General features: G+C 49.2%; 1 protein-coding gene across 1 annotated transcript in view; it reads right to left on the bottom strand.

Annotated features, from left to right (window-relative positions):
- Positions 1-665: 665 nt before the first annotated feature.
- Positions 666-17178, bottom strand: part of LOC144785820 (transforming protein RhoA-like) — an 84327-nt gene continuing 67814 nt past the window's right edge. Inside the window, exon 5 of the mRNA XM_078664663.1 lies at positions 666-3476. Coding sequence (XP_078520789.1) covers positions 3303-3476 — 174 coding nt within the window. The 3' untranslated portion in view covers positions 666-3302. The remainder of the gene's footprint in view (positions 3477-17178) is intronic.

Genomic DNA, 17178 nt, shown 5'->3' with positions numbered 1-17178 from the left:
AGGTGGCAGTTACATTGTGGCCCCCGATGTCACTTCCGAGGTGGGACAGATCTGACAGTGCTGCACGACAGCACCTACCAATGCACTAGGGAATTGCTGAGAAAAATCTTCAGATTAACTCTGGCACCTGGGGGAATTCATGAGATGAGGAATCTTTGTTTACAAGTATCCATCAGAAAGACCCCTTTTTGGAAGATGAGACAGAAGGAGACGGCTGTGGCACAGTACAAAAATAGTAAATCACTGCAGATTTCGGTGTCCTGACCAACAGATGGAAAAAATGAACTGGATGTGGCATTTGTGAGTGATAGAGCTCTACTGCTTACAGGTAAGATGACTAATGTAGTATATTTTTTTAAGCAACAGTGGTCTTTTGAGAAAGCCTTTTCAGCTCCTGCCTGTAGCACAGAAACTTCCTAGAGAACTAATTGGGAAAAACCAGAGTAGGAATACAGACCAATATAAGGGAAGTTTTGAGGTGAAGTCAGTTACAGTGAAATCTAGTGTTATATAAAATAGGTAGCTCAGTTCCTTTTTGAAAGCCTGTAGAAATGATCCCACAGCTGACAACACACCACTATTGACTTCTGTACCAAGACATCAATTTTGTCTGCCTTTGCTAGATACCTTTGAAAGTGTTGAGTTAGCCACACACCAGCCTTTAGTACTAAACATTACTACAAATTTATTACATTATTTTTGTTTTCCAAGTACATTTGAAAGATAAAGACCACCGTTAGGACACTTGTGAGTACAAACTGAGCACATAAAAACCACTTACTGATGGCATTCAGTGAGTACAAGATAAAAGAAGCAACAGATATGCCCTTGTTATCAGAGGTGCTAATGCCTTGCTTAAAAATATATATATATATATGTATAATGACCGATACCTTAACATAACAAAAGAAATGGAGGCGAAAGATTGCATAAGCTGTTGTAACCAGTCTGTTGCACTTCTACCATTAAGTGGTTGCCTCCCTACCATTATGTGTGCTATGATATTGTCAGATCTGGAGTAGCCCCATTTTTTCATACAAGGATCAGCCCCATTACAGGCTATCAGCGTTTTTAAAAGATAAATATAATGTAGTAATAATTTTATACAGCAGGAAAATAAACGCATCATCTTCTGACGAAAAAAAAATATGATTGAGGTTTTTCTAATCCCTTTTTCTGAGGCCGGAGGAGGTGGTAGAGTAAGAGGAAAAATCTACTTAGTTTGCAAAAAAACTAAACTTGGTTAAAAGCGTGAAAATCTTTTGCTCAAGTGCAGCGTGCAATCTGGATTCAAGATGAAACTGCTTCCTAAAGCATGGTGAGGTTTCTATCCTTGCTTGAATCTCTTTACAAGACACATACTGAACTGAAAACATATTCCTTTTTCTTTAACTACATTTCACCAATGGGTTCGACGCCTCTCGGCAGATGGATTATATGAAAATTGAAAACTAATTTGGCACAAATTACCCAATAATCCAGACCACCACAAGCTTCCTTTTCCAAAATGAGATGGGTGAACAAGAGTACCACAAAAGCAACAATGTCTCAAACTGTGGTCTGCATTCTTGAAAGTGGTTTATAATTTAAGTCACTTAGGTACTACTTCACTCTGCTTTCAAAAATATCCCATAGTTTACTGCACGGGCTATTCTAGTTGGGTTTGATGCATGTTCAAATCCAAGTTAGCAGTTATATACCTCTTTTTGCCACCTACTGCAATGTAATCATAGTGGACGGCCCAGGTGCTCTGCACTGAATTGAACCACTCCACAAGGGTGTGCAACATAAAACTGCCCCTATAAAAAAAGTCCACTCTCTGACTAGCTAAGTAGCTTCAGAAATGTAAGAATGCCCTTGTCAGCTACACAGTTGAGATTGTCCAAGTTCTGAACAGATTCAAAAGGCTGCAGCCATGTTAACAACACTGAAAACTGAATCAGAGCTAGGGTCTCTTAAGGAACCCCGCCAACAGGTCTGAATGTCTTGTGTACTGTGGGACTAAGAGCCCATGTCACACTGTTTGCAAGTTAGGTCTCTGGAGTCCGCTGAGAGAAAACGTGTTTGAACGAAGAAAAGACTGACGTATAATACACTGATAAGACAGATTCATGATGTGATGAAGAAATAAGCATTTCCTGTCAATTGTCTGCTATATTTATAGACTTGTTAAAGACAGAAACACTTTTTTGTTACAGTGGAAAAATAGTCAGGGAAAAGTTACAATCTTTCATTGTACACAGTATATAAAAGACTTTCAAAAGTCTGGTCGCATTTGGACATGTTTTGTGGCTGCTCTCTAATTACCCCTCCCTCCCATTTCCCTCTCATTCTGCAATAAATTGAAGATGCACATTACACTTGAAAGAGTAGCCCAAACCCAGAGCTGGTTCTAGCTGGCTATTAGCATAAACATAACATATTCTCGTTTCTGCAGCCCAGCTATCATGGGCAAATGTCTTTTTCCAACCAAGTTGTTGAATAGCCAGCAAACATTCAATAAATTGATTCAGGTACACAGTAGAGGGATGTTAACAGGGGCAACATGAAAGTGTTACTTATCATCAGAGATCACAGTGTTGCCTTCTAAAGAAAAGACCTTTGGTCTCCCGTATTAGAGAAGGCATTACCGAGGCACGAAGTGTTTGCCCAACCAATTGGCCATATGCTTAAAATAAGTGCACCTCCAGGGGGCAGGCAGAAAGGGAAACTAATCCCTTCGACTTAAAGGGTGCAGCTTTGGTGGTGCCATTTGTACAGCATGTGTGGTGGTTGTCAAATGTTGAGAGAAAGCTGGATTTCATTTTTCAACTTCCCTCCCCTGATAGTTGACTTTTACATGACAAGCCCCTTCGCGTTACTCTTTAATTATACAGAAAGATTTCTCTCTTCATATCTTATGTTAAAAAAAGAAGCAAAAAAACAACACAAACAGGCCTGGTTAAATCAACCACAGTGAGAAGAAAAGCCTTGAGGGATGTTGACAATTTTCCAAAATCATAAGAAAAAAACATAAAAACCCTACAACACCCCAAATTAGACTCCTCTCTTCATAAACAATAATCCCGATTGGCCAAATCACACAGAAAAGTTGGTCTTGGGAAAAGGAATCAATCGGCACGGACGATCGGTCGTTGCCATCCTGTTGGTCTCAGGTTCATTTGGTGGTTTACTCCATCCGGGCCTCTCCTAAGCACCCATCGTGTGGAGAGAGAAAATGAATCTGTCTGAAAGAGTGGACGCTTTAGAGAGGGAAGGAGGAGCTGGTAGACTGAAGGGCTCATTTCTCATCTGCTTCCACTTTACAGCAGCTGGCAAGTGTTCTTCTTGCGCCCACGTTTGGCCTGCAGGGCAGCTCTAGTAGCCATCTCAAACACCTCTCTCACGCCGTCATGTGTCTTGGCAGAGCACTCCAGGTAGCCAAAGGCGCTAATCCGGTTAGCCATATCCCGCCCTTCCTCAGGCTTGACAGGCTCCTGGTGTTTGAAATAGGAAGGGGGGGGGGGGGGGAAAGGCAAGATTTAAAATTTGCAAAAATGTTTAAGAAAACACAACATATTCAGTCACAGCAGCATAGAAAGCACAGCAGGAATTTTATTGTTTTCTCAGTATGAAAAACACTTGTGTGGAAAGAAATATCCACGATAGGCATCTAGAAATATCGATTTTACCAGCCTCACATAGACAGGTAAACAAAAGTTCATAATTCTTCTAATCAGTAAAGATTTCACTACACAAAAGGGAACAACACTGAAATGGGTTAGTGCCTATTCCATGCAATCTATATGGGACCGCTCCTAGATGACAACCCAGTCTCTGCTTTTGTACAAATACATACAGGTAATGTGTAACTATTTCACCTAATAGGAGATAATATTTTAACGCGTTGAGCAAGTTACACCACTCAAGCTAATTCTCGAGAAAATCCTATTCATTATATGGTATGAGTTTGTAGGATGAAGAAGTTTCACTAAAATACTGCAAAGTAAGCACAGTAGGTCACTGGTCAAATTACCTTTTTGATTACTTTTCAATTTGTCTTGTCATTAAGAGTAGTCACTACTAGTAGCACGCAACGGGAATGGCCGCTTTGGAGTGAAGCTCCGCGCCAAGCTCGCCTTCCCGGGGCATTTATCCGGCAAATCACCGCCTGCAGACGGCGGAAAATCACTGGCGCTGCCGCCGGACGTCATTGTCGACCTCCTGACCGACTTTGGGGAAAATCGGCGTACCCAAGGCACACCGGAGGTTTCGCGGTGCCACAGCCGCAGACATCGCTCCCGATCTCGGGAGGCGTGCAGGAAAGTCCGAGGCTTCGGTTGGAGCTGCAGGCCCGAAACTACGCCCTACACGCGCTAAGGCCTCGTGGCGCTGGGGAGAGCGCGGAGTCGAGCTACAACACCAGACCCGGCCCGATCGGAGGATCTGCTAGCTGAGTGCTGCCTGTTCGGACGCCACACCAGCGGTGCAGCCACACGAGGCCAGAAGGAGTCGCCCTGACCAACTCGACTAAGCGGCGGTAAGAGCGGAACCGACCCGCCGGCCACAGAAACACGCCCCTGCCCAGACGCCCTGCTCCTTTGCTTAGAAATCAACGGCGACGGGGCTGAACGGCCACGGAAGACCCGTGATGCGTGCCAATGCGACAGCGCCGGCCTAACCAGCGACGCATTTCATAAAACACACCCACGTGTCGGCCGGAGCCGGTGGGGCCGTGCAAACACCCTCGGTCCAGGAAACGAAGCACCCACCGTACCACCCACGCCTTGGGAGTGCCACGACGACCCGCGTGACCCACCACAGTGTTTAACCCATTGCAGCACGACACGCGCTGAGCCTGCGCCACGCACCGGCCCAACCACGCCAACCCGCCAGGTGCAGGGCGCCACAGGCCACTGTCCGAGCGCACGCCTGCCTGGGGGCCACAAACGCTGTGCGGTACTCACCTACCCGGCGGCTAGACGACCGAATGCACGGGCCGGCCAAACTGGACACCATGCTGGCGGCGATGGAAAGGCTCGAGGAGTCACTGAACCTAACCCGCACCTCCTTGGCCACCAAAATTGACAGCGTGGTCATCGACCTCACACACCTGAGGGCAGATCATAAAAAACTAGCGGACCGCGCCACCGCCCTAGAAGACACACTACAGACACTTCAGCCTCAAACCGACCAGTCGCATAAGCACATACAGGACTTATTGAACAGGGTGGAGTTCTTGGAGGACAGGGCTGAAGACGCGGAAGGTAGGACCCGCAGAAACAACGTACGCTTGGTCGGGGTTCCGGAGAAATGGGAAGGGAGGTCCCCGGAAGAACACATGGAGCGGTGGTTGCAGGGCATCCTGCCGGAAGGATCACTCTCCCCACACTTCGTGATAGAACGAGCTCACAGGGTCCCCACCAAACCTCTGGCGACGGGCTCCAACCCAAGACCCATGCTGCTCCGCATAATGAACTATCGGGACAGAGACTCCATCCTGGGAAACACTCGCAAGCTCCAAGAGGTCCGGATCGAGAACGCATCGGTGATGTTCTTTCCAGACTACACTGTGCAGGTCCAGCGGCAAAGACATGACTTTATGGCGGTGAAAAAGCGACTGCGACAGTTGGGCCTCCAGTACTCACTGCTATTTCCCGCGAAGTTAAGGGTCGTGGCGGGAGAACGGACTCATTTCTTTACGGACCCCGCGGAGGTGGAAACCTGGCTGGACAGCGGAGTAGATACAGAACCCAAAACGACAGCGGGTCCTACGCCCTGGCGACAATCCGGTAATCACAGGCGAAGACGACGACCCCGCCGGCGCTCTCAGCCAGAATCACGTGCAGTGACAAGACCTTCCCCTCCAGCAGATGCCAGACGGCAGGAGAAGCGAGACGCCCTCCGCCTGGTGATGGAGCTCAGCGGCTCCCCTGCACAGAGCGAGATGGCGGGCGGCAGCGCACAGGACCTTCAAAGTGACGAAGCCATCTATGGAGTACCAGATTCCCTGACCTCGGAGGACCGACCAGATGTCACACCCCAAACGGCAGACTACATCAGCTGACCACGTGACGATCACGGCACTCCACAAAAGCGCTTGCAAGTGGCCACCACAACGGACCTACAGCAACACAGCTACAACGAGCCCTGATCATGGCAGCGGATTACACCCCCACCCCTCCATGCTACACGCGTGGCGTACACACGCCAAATAGCCCACCAATGAACATGAGTCTAGGGACTGGCGGTGGTGACCCACGCTCGACGGAGCGCAGCTACAGGGACGCTTTGCCTTGCCTGGTGGCGGTTCGATTGGACACGTAATGTATGGAGATTTATGCATGTACATGATGGGTTCACTGTCTGCAAGAGCGGCCTAGACTGATACGTCCCCCCCCGGGAAGGCAATATGCCTTCGCTCAACATTCATATTGACACGGACCAACTGATTTCGTGCATATAGCACAACCACCCCCTTAGACTTGACTTTGTTGCTCTCCTAGAGAGTATGGACGGGAGCACGTTTCGCATCCGACCTTTTGGTATTTTGAAGGTTCATATTGTTCATTGGCTTACTGTTCCATTAGCCATGTTTTCCCCCTCCTATGGTCGCAGTGCAGTGGTGCGCCACATTGGGCGCTTATTGGGTGGCGGGGGCCATTTGCATGACGGCGAGTGAAAATGCATGGAGGGGTGGAGGAAGAGACGAATGGGGGGTTTTGTTGCATTATTGTAATGTCGCCCATTAAGATATGCACGTGGAATGTGAGGGGTATACATACACCATCCCGACGATACCAAATCTATTCATACCTCAAACGCCATCACGTACAAATTGCCCTCCTACAAGAAACGCACCTTAACAACACGGAAATTACCACGCTACGACGCAGGTGGCGCGGCCAACTCCATGCCACAGGGTTCTCATCATACGCTCGAGGGACACTGGTATGGGTCAAGCCGGGCACTCCATGGACCACACAAGATGTGCACATAGACCCCGAGGGCAGATACGTAGCAATCCACGGCAGGTTGGATGGCAACCCACTAGTGATAGCATCAATATATGCACCTAACACGGGGTTGGCAGACTTCCTCACCCGCTTGTCGCACACATTGGCCCCCTGGCATGGAATCCCATGGGTACTTGGCGGGGACTACAATAGTTCACTGGATTTGGCACTAGACCGCTCTCATCCTACACTACCCAACTCACAGGCTCAGACCGCTATGAAAGCACTACAGGCATGGTCCGCACAATGGGGCCTACAAGATGCGTGGCGCACTCGCAACCCACACTCCAGGGTCTACTCGTATTACTCGGGAGCACACGCCCTGCATGTACGCCTTGATCGGTACATGGTCTCCAGTGAGCTCCTTCCTAATGTCGCGGACACCTGTTACATGGGACGCACACACTCCGACCACAACCCACACCTCCTGGACCTGCTATGGGACCAACCTCGGCCACCAATACCCACATGGAGGTTACAACCCGACCTCTTACTAGACGGCACATTTAGGGGTTCCATAAGCGCACAGACGGCACAATATTTCGAAGACAACACCGGCTCGGCATCGACACCACAGATTGAATGGGACGCGTTCAAAGTGGTCCTCAGGGGACAATGTTTAGGCACCCAAGCCCACTCCCGGCGGCAATTAGAGATAGATCTCCGACACCTAGAATCTGACCTGCTACGACTGGAGCAGACAACAGCCACAGACCCAAACACTGACTTATTACGGGCAGAACACGACAAATTGATTGACAGGTTGAAAAACATCAACTACAAGGCCCACTCAGCCCGCTCCCATCACGCCGGCGACAAACCCGGCAAGTTGCTAGTGTGGCTGATACAACGCGAGAACCGCGTAACGCCAGTGACAGCGATGCAATCGTTGGCTGGCCCGTTGGTGTACACACAGGTGCAGATACACGAGGCCTTTGTGACTCATTACAGCGCGCTTTACAAATCCCGTCTGCTGACTGCACCACCCGTCATACCTGCGTATCTAGAGGATATCACGCTGCCTACCCTGACGGATGATCAACGAGATGACCTGGGGTCACCGTTACTAGCTGAGGAACTTCATGAGGCCATCTTTGCCCTCTCGAATGGGAAAGCACCGGGCCCTGATGGACTGCCGGCGGAATATTATAAAGCATGCTCTGACATCCTGATTCCAGAGCTCCTACGGGTATATGCAGCGGCGCTGGAAGACTCGACCCTACCCCAGTCAATGAATGAGGCGACGTTAGTGTCCCTTTTAAAGCCAGGTAGAGATGATACACTCCTCGGCTCATACAGACCCCTAGCACTGCTAAACACTTATTATAAGATACTAGCTTCGACTCTCGCCCGGCGACTGGCAGGACTGGTGCCTGACTTGATACACAATGACCAGAACGGCTTTGTGCCCTCCAGATGCACCTCCCACAACATACGTAGGCTATTCCGAGTGCAAACGTACGCAACACAAGACTGGCCTAGGTCGGGCTGCCTAGTCCTTGACCTGGAGAAGGCGTTCGACTCGCTCGAGTGGCCATATTTGCTGGCTGTGTTGCGCAGATTCGACCTTGGGGAAGATTATATTGAACTAGTGGGGTTACTATACAGACGCCCAGTGGTGCGAGTCCGCACAGGCGGGCTACTATCTGACGCCATTAGGGTGCAACGCGGCACCAGACAGGGCTGCCCGCTATACCCATTACTTTTTTCACTAGCGATTGAGCCCCTTGCTGAAATATTGCGCAATAAGGGCATACACTGGGGGATCCCACTAGCGGATGGCATACACGCAGTCTCGCTATATGCAGACGACCTCCTTTTGTACGTCAGAGACCTCGCTCAAATACCGCCAGACCTCTCGGAGATCTTCAAGTCCTTCGAGACCATGTCGGGGCTCAAGGTGAACTGGGCCAAGTCAGGGGCATATTCGTTCAACCCAGACGTCCCCGACCCTGGAATCCTGATTAATGGCGAGCGACTGCCATGGCAACACACCACGTTTAAATACCTAGGAGTATACATATACAGGGCGCCACAAGACATACTAGATGGCAACCTGACACGCGCCATCACGTCCATAAGGTTCCAGATTGCCTTTTGGAAGTCCCTACCGCTCAATGTCCCGAGCAGAGTGACGCTGACAAAAATGATCGTACTCCCCAGGCTCTTATATAACTTCACCACCATACTAGTGTACGTGCAAACACACACCTTCAGAGAACTGGCCTCCATGGTCAGGGACCTGATATGGAACACTGGACGACCCAGAGTGGCCCTCCGAAAACTATATGCGCCAGTCGACGAGGGCGGCCTCGCGGTACCGAACCTCGAACTTTACTATCTGGCAGCCCAGCTACAATGGGTCACTGCCTGCCTCGCAGGAAACCACCTGGAGGACACAGCCACGATCACAGATATGCTATCCTCCACGCAAATACATACACTATTCCACCCCCTGACGCACCCAAGGAAAACAGCTCAACTACATGTTAATGTAGCGGTACGATGTTATGTCAGAAGCCTACAGCTCACGAGACTGACTAAACCATATGCCCCGGCACTCCCACTCTTAGGCACCCCCAAGTCCACCTCTATAGTCACGGAAACAGCACTAGAACACTGGACACGCACTGGAGTAGACACCATGGCAGACCTATATGCCGATGGTGTCCTGATACCGTTTGTGACACTGGCCGCTGACACGGGTCTCCCACCAGGACAGTTTTTACAACACGCCTCCTTACTTTTAGCATACACGCAGCGGTGGGGTAGCATCACTGAGGAACTACCGACGCATCAATTGATACAGAGCCTACAGGTCATGGGAAACGGTACACATGTGGTGCACTGGCTACATCAGGCGCTATTGTCACACACGCAACACTCGTTGCAACCCCTGCGTGACCAATGGGCAACTGACAGGGGGAGGGACTGGACAGATAAGGAGTGAAAAATGATCCTGCTAGGCCCCAGACACGTCCCCCGAAACGCACGCTTCAAACTGATACAGTTCTACATACTGCATAGAGCGTACCTCTCACCCAGTAAAATTAACCGCTACTTCCCGGGTGCTGCAGCTAGCTGCCTGAGATGTACACTGGAAGAGGCGGACCTGCTACACATGCTATGGCAGTGCCCACAGATTCAGACATACTGGGGGGCGGTACTGATGATACTAGACAAATGCACGGACATGGCGATACCACACACGTGGGAGGCATGCATACTAGGCCTATATCAACGGACTACATTGAATAAAGTCCCCTCTCGCTTCTGGGACCTTGGCCTCCTTACGGCAAAAAGATTGCTCACGAAACACTGGAAGCGAACTACCCCACCATTACCAGAACACTGGCACACGTCCCTAGACACCTGGGCGAAAGCGGAAAGCACCACCCTCCATAACGAGGAAACAGCAGGTCTACGACAGTTCCCGATCGCGGCATTATGGGATGTACTGCTCAACTCCTTTCACAGGGAATGCCATCTAACACGGACCCCAACTGATGTCACCCACCCAGACAATGCCAACGACACGCCCCCTGCTGATACTCCGTGCGGACAGACCTGATGATGCTCCCCCATCACTCCCCTCACACCGAACACTCACCACGACTGATACATTGTCCCCCCCCAGCCATGCTCACCCCGTTAGTCAATTTTGAATGACGCCCACACCCCCCCATGTCGACACACCCACAACCAGATGCACACGTCTCACTCTTGCATTAGATGACCATAGCCTACCCTTCCCATTTCCCCCCTTATGTCCTCTCTTCTCTTTCCTTCCCTCCTTCCCTCAATGTTTATCTCAGAAAGTTATATCCTTTGTTGCGTTAACATGGTTTGAAACATTTGTGATGAAAAATAGCCATGATGTATGAAGCGGAGAACTAATGCATTGGGTGATATGCCCCGTAAACATGACAGACATCTTTGAGATGTAGTAATATATGTATTGTAACATTCATGTTTTATTTCTCCTGTAACTCTAATAAAGGATATTTAAACAAAAAAAAAAAATTAAGAGTAGTCACTACTATTTATAAACCATGTATATAGGAGAACAGATAGTCCTGAGCAGTTTCCAGAACAATGGATGTCCAAATCAGTAATTCATGCTAAAAACTCGCCTGGTGAAGCATCCCTTTATTGAAAATCTGCTCCGCCACAGACACTGTTTTTGTTTTACTCTTATTCCCAACGGTCTATACCCTACCACCTTGGGAAGGGAGATTGTGGTGTGGGGCTTTTCCGTGCTGCTGAAGATAAAGTCACTATCCTGTAAATCCTTGTTCCCCGTCAAGGCTTTCCTCTCTGAATCCACAAACAATAGAATATCTGAGCATGTGTAGGATTCACAGGACACCAGTCTTTAAAAATATTTGTACTCAGAAAACCTGCCTACAAGTGAAACCGTTTTCTATGTTACAAAAAGTAGACCTAATTAGCCAATTTGCCTATTTTAACCCTTCTCCCCCCTTTCCCAGTCCCCTTTCCAAAAAAAACAAGCATTTACAATGCAATAGGTCTCGCAGCATTAAAGTTTGAGCTATTGGCATTGTATATTACAATGTGTTGCATTAATTTGTTATCAAACTCTGAATTGTTTTATAAAGATTGATTGCAAACTGTCAAATGTTGCTGAATAGTAAGCAACGTTGTGAATAATATTGTTTGCTAGTCATCCTTGGGTACCAGAGTACTTCACTTGAGGCAGAGGTATTATCTTTAGACTACAGGTGCCGGTGCCGCTTGAGCTAGAAACAGGGCCAGCCACTCACTACTCTGCACTCACTACTCTGCACTCACTACTCACCACTCTGCACTCACCACTCTGCACTCACCACTCTGCACTCACCACTCTGCACTCACCACTCTGCACTCACTACTCTGCACTCACTACTCTGCACTCACCACTCTGCACTCACTACTCTACTCACTACTCTACTCACTACTCTACTCACTACTCTACTCACTACTCTACTCACTACTCTACTCACTACTCTACTCACTACTCTACTCACTACTCTGTACTCACTACTCTACTCACTACTCTGTACTCACTACTCACCACTCTGCACTCACTACTCTGCACTCACTACTCACTACTCTGCACTCACTACTCTGCACTCACTACTCTGCACTCACTACTCACTACTCTGCACTCACTACTCTGCACTCACTACTCTGCACTCACTACTCTGCACTCACTACTCTGCACTCACTACTCTGCACTCACTACTCTGCACTCACTACTCTGCACTCACTACTCTGCACTCACTACTCTGCACTCACTACTCTGCACTCACTACTCTGCACTCACTACTCTGCACACTCACTGTGCACTCACTACTCTGCGCACTCACTACTCTGCACTCACTACTCTGCACTCACTACTCTGCACACTCACTCTGCACTCACTACTCTGCACACACTACTCTGCACTCACTACTCTGCACTCACTACTCTGCACACTCACTCTGCACTCACTACTCTGCACACACTACTCGGCACTCACTACTCGGCACTCACTACTCTGCACACTCACTACTACTCACTCTGCACTCACTACTCTGCACACTCACTGTGCACTCACTACTCTGCACTCACTACTCTGCACACTCACTCTGCACTCACTACTCTGCACACTCACTCTGCACTCACTACTCTGCACTCACTACTCACTCGGCACTCACTACTCTGCACACTCACTCGGCACTCACTACTCTGCACACTCACTCTGCACTCACTACTCTGCACACTCACTCTGCACTCACTACTCTGCACACTCACTCTGCACTCACTACTCTGCACACTCACTCTGCACTCACTACTCTGCACACTCACTCTGCACTCACTACTCTGCACACTCACTCTGCACTCACTACTCTGCACACTCACTACTCTGCACACTTACTCTGCACTCACTACTCACTACTCTGCACTCACTCTGCACTCACTACTCTGCACACTCACTCTGCACTCACTACTCTGCACACTCACTCTACACTCACTACTCTGCACAAGGGTAAGAACACCGCCTTCATTCTTTGAGTCAGGCTAACCTTAAAACTTTAAGAGCCTGAGCTCCTAACATATCTTCACTAAAGGGTCGGGTGTGGTATATCACAAGCTGAGGGGTCTGTTTTCTAGAGGTACGCGTGGTGGCTTGGGTACGATTTGCGATGGGCAACGTTTTATTAACTTACGAGAGTAGCGTCACCAAGCTTTAAAATGTAAATACCCCCAGGGCGAGACGTTTCTACTCCTTCACGCCGACAACTCTTTGGTACCCCGGGGGTGTCAACTAGAGCTCAATTCTGTTTTTGTGAGAAGTCCTGCCTCCTCGTGCTTCTGTCAGTCAGGCCCTCGAGCGCGCTCTCGTTTCTCCTCCCTCCTCTCCTTACCTCCTCCCGCAAGCTCGGCCCCTGCCTCCCACCGCTTTCCTCGGCAAGCCGCTCGGTGACGCCCCCATGCAGTCGGTGGAAGCGCACTGCAGCTGCCCCACTCCCCGCGCCTCTCGATGTCAGCCTCCCGGCGGAGCTCGCTCGCTCTCCCGGTTACATTTCCGTGGATCTGAGCGCGCATCCGGCTCGGCGCCGCTGCAAAGGTAAAGCCGCAGCCGGAGCTTGGGAGGGAGCTGGGCTGGTGTTCGGGGAGCAAGGATAGACGAGGGATTGCCCCAGGGGTGGAGGCGGGAAAAGAGGACACACGCAATGTGAATAAATCCAGTTACCGTCATCTGCAATTTCACGAAGCACTTGATGTGTGCTTCACAGGAGACAGCGCCTGGCCGCAGCGCTCGTTCGCGTGCGCGTGTCACTTTCAAATCGCCTCCAAGGCGATGCGCGCGGCCAGGACTGTCTCCTGGGAAGCACACATGCCGACAAAAGGGGCTCGGCGGAGACGCGCTTCGCGCGGCTAGCCGAGACCTAAAAAGGAAAATGTAGCCTTTAAAAGGCTTGGCATCACATTGCACTAATTAGACACTGCACTTGTAAGGAAATCCAGAGGCTGCCAGCCTTCCCATTATGCAGTGGAGTCTTAGCTGTTTTGAAAGAAATGCAGGAGGAAGCATTGCTGCCTTCATCACCTTTTTGTCAAACCCCTGAGAGAAATAGGCAAATAGGGGTGGTTTATTGATTCAGAGAATACCCCTGTCGGGGAACTAGGATTACAATGGTCCTTGTCTCTTAAGGGGTGCTTTCTGATATGCATAAACAATCAAGTAAATTAAGTTCAACCCTTAAGAGGGTACAAGGATGCTAGCGAAGAGGTAAAAAGATTACTGAGCAAAAAAGCTGTGCAACAAGAACTGACCTACCCGAGTATCTGTTCTGGAGTCTAGTCAGTAAAGTTTAGCAAATGTTTGTAGTGATCTCCACGTTTCTCATTTGCAAATAAATGGAATCAGAACATTCTGCATCAGAGCAACATTAGCTGCTTTGGCATTTGTAGAATGAGCCTGAGGCTTTCCCAGACACGGGCGTTTAGCCTTTGGTAGCAAGTGAATATGCATATGCATGGTACTATCCATCTTGGCAGCCATCCATCCCTCCATGTGGCTAGCCATAATTTGTTTTGAAGAAAACAAATCCCTCGAGGACTACACCATAATTTACGAATAACTACTGCCAATGGATTTGGTCTTTCAAAGTTATGTTATGTTATTATGGCTTGTAAAGCGCTCGATTACCCAAAGGTGTCTTGGCGCTGCCTGGAAAAAAGTTAACGAGAAAGGTGGTGAATTTAACAAAACAACTGTCTCCAACTTATTGATTAAAAAGCCAGGTAATGATCAGAGCTCTCTTAACATTTAAGGTATTAAGTAATACTTATGGTGGGGCTGAATGACCCACAAAGAAAACTGCCTGTGGTAAAATTTTGATTGGTTGATGTTGGAAAACGGGGCAGCATCTGTGAGGCCTGCACAAATAACATGACACATTTGTCCTTCACTGGGAACCAAACACCCTAGGGCAGCGCCTGACTCTCAGAGGGTAGCGTTGCAGAGCAGTCTGAGGCTTACTCAAGGGAGGTGGTGTGGGCTAGTAATCGCCATTTGCAGGTGCGCAAAAATAACACTCAATAATTGATTGTCCAGTCTGTACTTTGCTTTATAAAAGTAAGAGTACATTTATTAAACACACACATCACTCAATACTATACACCAATTTACAAATATACATAAGCTGTTGGAATTACTTTGTGACATTGCATAACATCTCCACCCCTCACGCAGGGGGGGGGGGGGGGGTCTAGTACCACCACTCCTATGTATGCACATCATCTTGCCCCCAAAGCAATTAGTTGAATCTATCCTGGAGCGAGGGCCCTGCGCACTGGCACCATCCCAGTGGCGTCCCCCTCCCATTACCTCAACAAGCATTAAGCAGGCATACACCTGCCTTGGTGACACATGACCCTGACCAAGCATCTCCTTCTGACCCTAAAGTATACACCTCTACATCTTAAGGGCTAACAGTCTGGGGTCTTCACCTAAGCGCAGCAGCAAGAATACATGTTTACGCACACTTTAGAATGGCAGTACTCAGCACATTTGGATATCATTAAAAATGCATTGCAATTACAGCCCCTAAAGGCATCACAGATGATCACAGGATTAAGTGAATGAATGAATGAAATCAGATTTATAGCGCGCTACTAAGCCCAATGGGCGTCAAGGCGCCTAACCAAAAAAGAATGCTAGATGGAACAGGTATGAATCCTTACTGGTAGGCCTTGATAAAGCACCAAGTTTTGAGCGCTTTTTTAAAAAGGGCCAGGGACGGTTGGGCCTTAATCTCCAAGGGGAGGGCATTCCATAACCGAGGGGCGACGATGGACAATGCTCTACTACCCCATCTGGCCTTCCTCGCGCGGGGAACTACAAGCAGATTCCTCTCAGAGGATCGGAGAGCCCTACTAGGGACATGGCGGGTTAGACGGGAACCCAAGGGATCCAAGGGACCAGCCAAGAGAGCTCTATAGGCTGGTCTCAGGAGCTTAAATGAGATCCTCTGTTGTATGGGAAGCCAATGCAGGCTCTTCCTAGCCATTGTAGCAGAGGATGCATTAGGTAGTGCCAGAACGAATCTCGCGGCCGCGTTCTGCACAATCTGAAGGCACTGGATGAGGCCCTTGTTAGAATCTGCATAAAGTACATTGCAGTAGTCCAACCTGGAACCCACCAATGCCACCACAATCTGCTTACGTGCCTGGGGGGACAGATAGTGAAGGATCTTGATGACCCCCCAGCAAGTGGCCACCGTTCTGTTGGCCTGGAGGGTCATGGACAGCGAGGTGTCAAATATAACGCCGAGATTCCTGGCCGATTGGGAGGGAGTGGGGCAGGTTCCCAAGGAAGGAGGCCACCACTCGCTAGACCAGATATCCTGGTCTTTGCCAAAGACCAGGACCTCTGTTTTATCGCCGTTCAACTTTAGGGAGTTTTGGATCATCCACTCCACGACTGTCTGCATGCATGTCCTAAAGTTGACCGCGGATGTAGTAACGGAGTGAGCCAGGGACACCATGATCTGGGTGTCATCGGCGTATGACACCACCTCCATTCCCTGCGGTTTTACTAACCTAGCAAGAGGGGCCACATAGATGTTGAATAGGGTAATGTAATGTAATGTAGCACAAGTTACTACTTGTGTAACGATATATCTGTAAGAGACATTAGTTAGTATTAGATTCCTTACCTTAGAATATCCCCAGGCGTCAGACTGGACCCGGAAATGTTTGCGTAGCAGTACCCTTGCGCGTCGGTAGGCGTCGTCTGCGGCTCCGCGTCCGTCGTCGGCGGCGCCGTGATGACGTCGTCGGAGTACTTAGACGCCGCCTCCGCGTGCTGACGTCAGTTCTTAGACAGCTTTTCCACGCCAGAAACGCAGAGCCATGTTAAAAACCAACACTGGTGCCATTGAAACTAGGGCCCTGAAGGGGACAACCCTAACCCTAGATATTGGTTCGCAGAACGGGGAGGATGGGTGGGTCGGTAAGGAATCTAATACTAACTAATGTCTCTTACAGATACATCGTTACACAAGTAGTAACTTGTGCATCTGAAAGAGACACGTTAGTATTAGATTCCTTACCTTAGAATAGATACCCCAGCAATACCAACCCCGGTGGTGGGTCTGCGAACCAATAATCACACCAGAAAGTCCTGGAG

This window comes from Lissotriton helveticus, chromosome 10 (genome assembly GCF_964261635.1).
Source record: "Lissotriton helveticus chromosome 10, aLisHel1.1, whole genome shotgun sequence".
Lineage (NCBI taxonomy): Eukaryota > Metazoa > Chordata > Amphibia > Caudata > Salamandridae > Lissotriton > Lissotriton helveticus.
The sequence above is the reverse complement of the archived record's forward strand: the minus strand, read 5'-3'. Positions and strand labels throughout refer to the sequence as shown.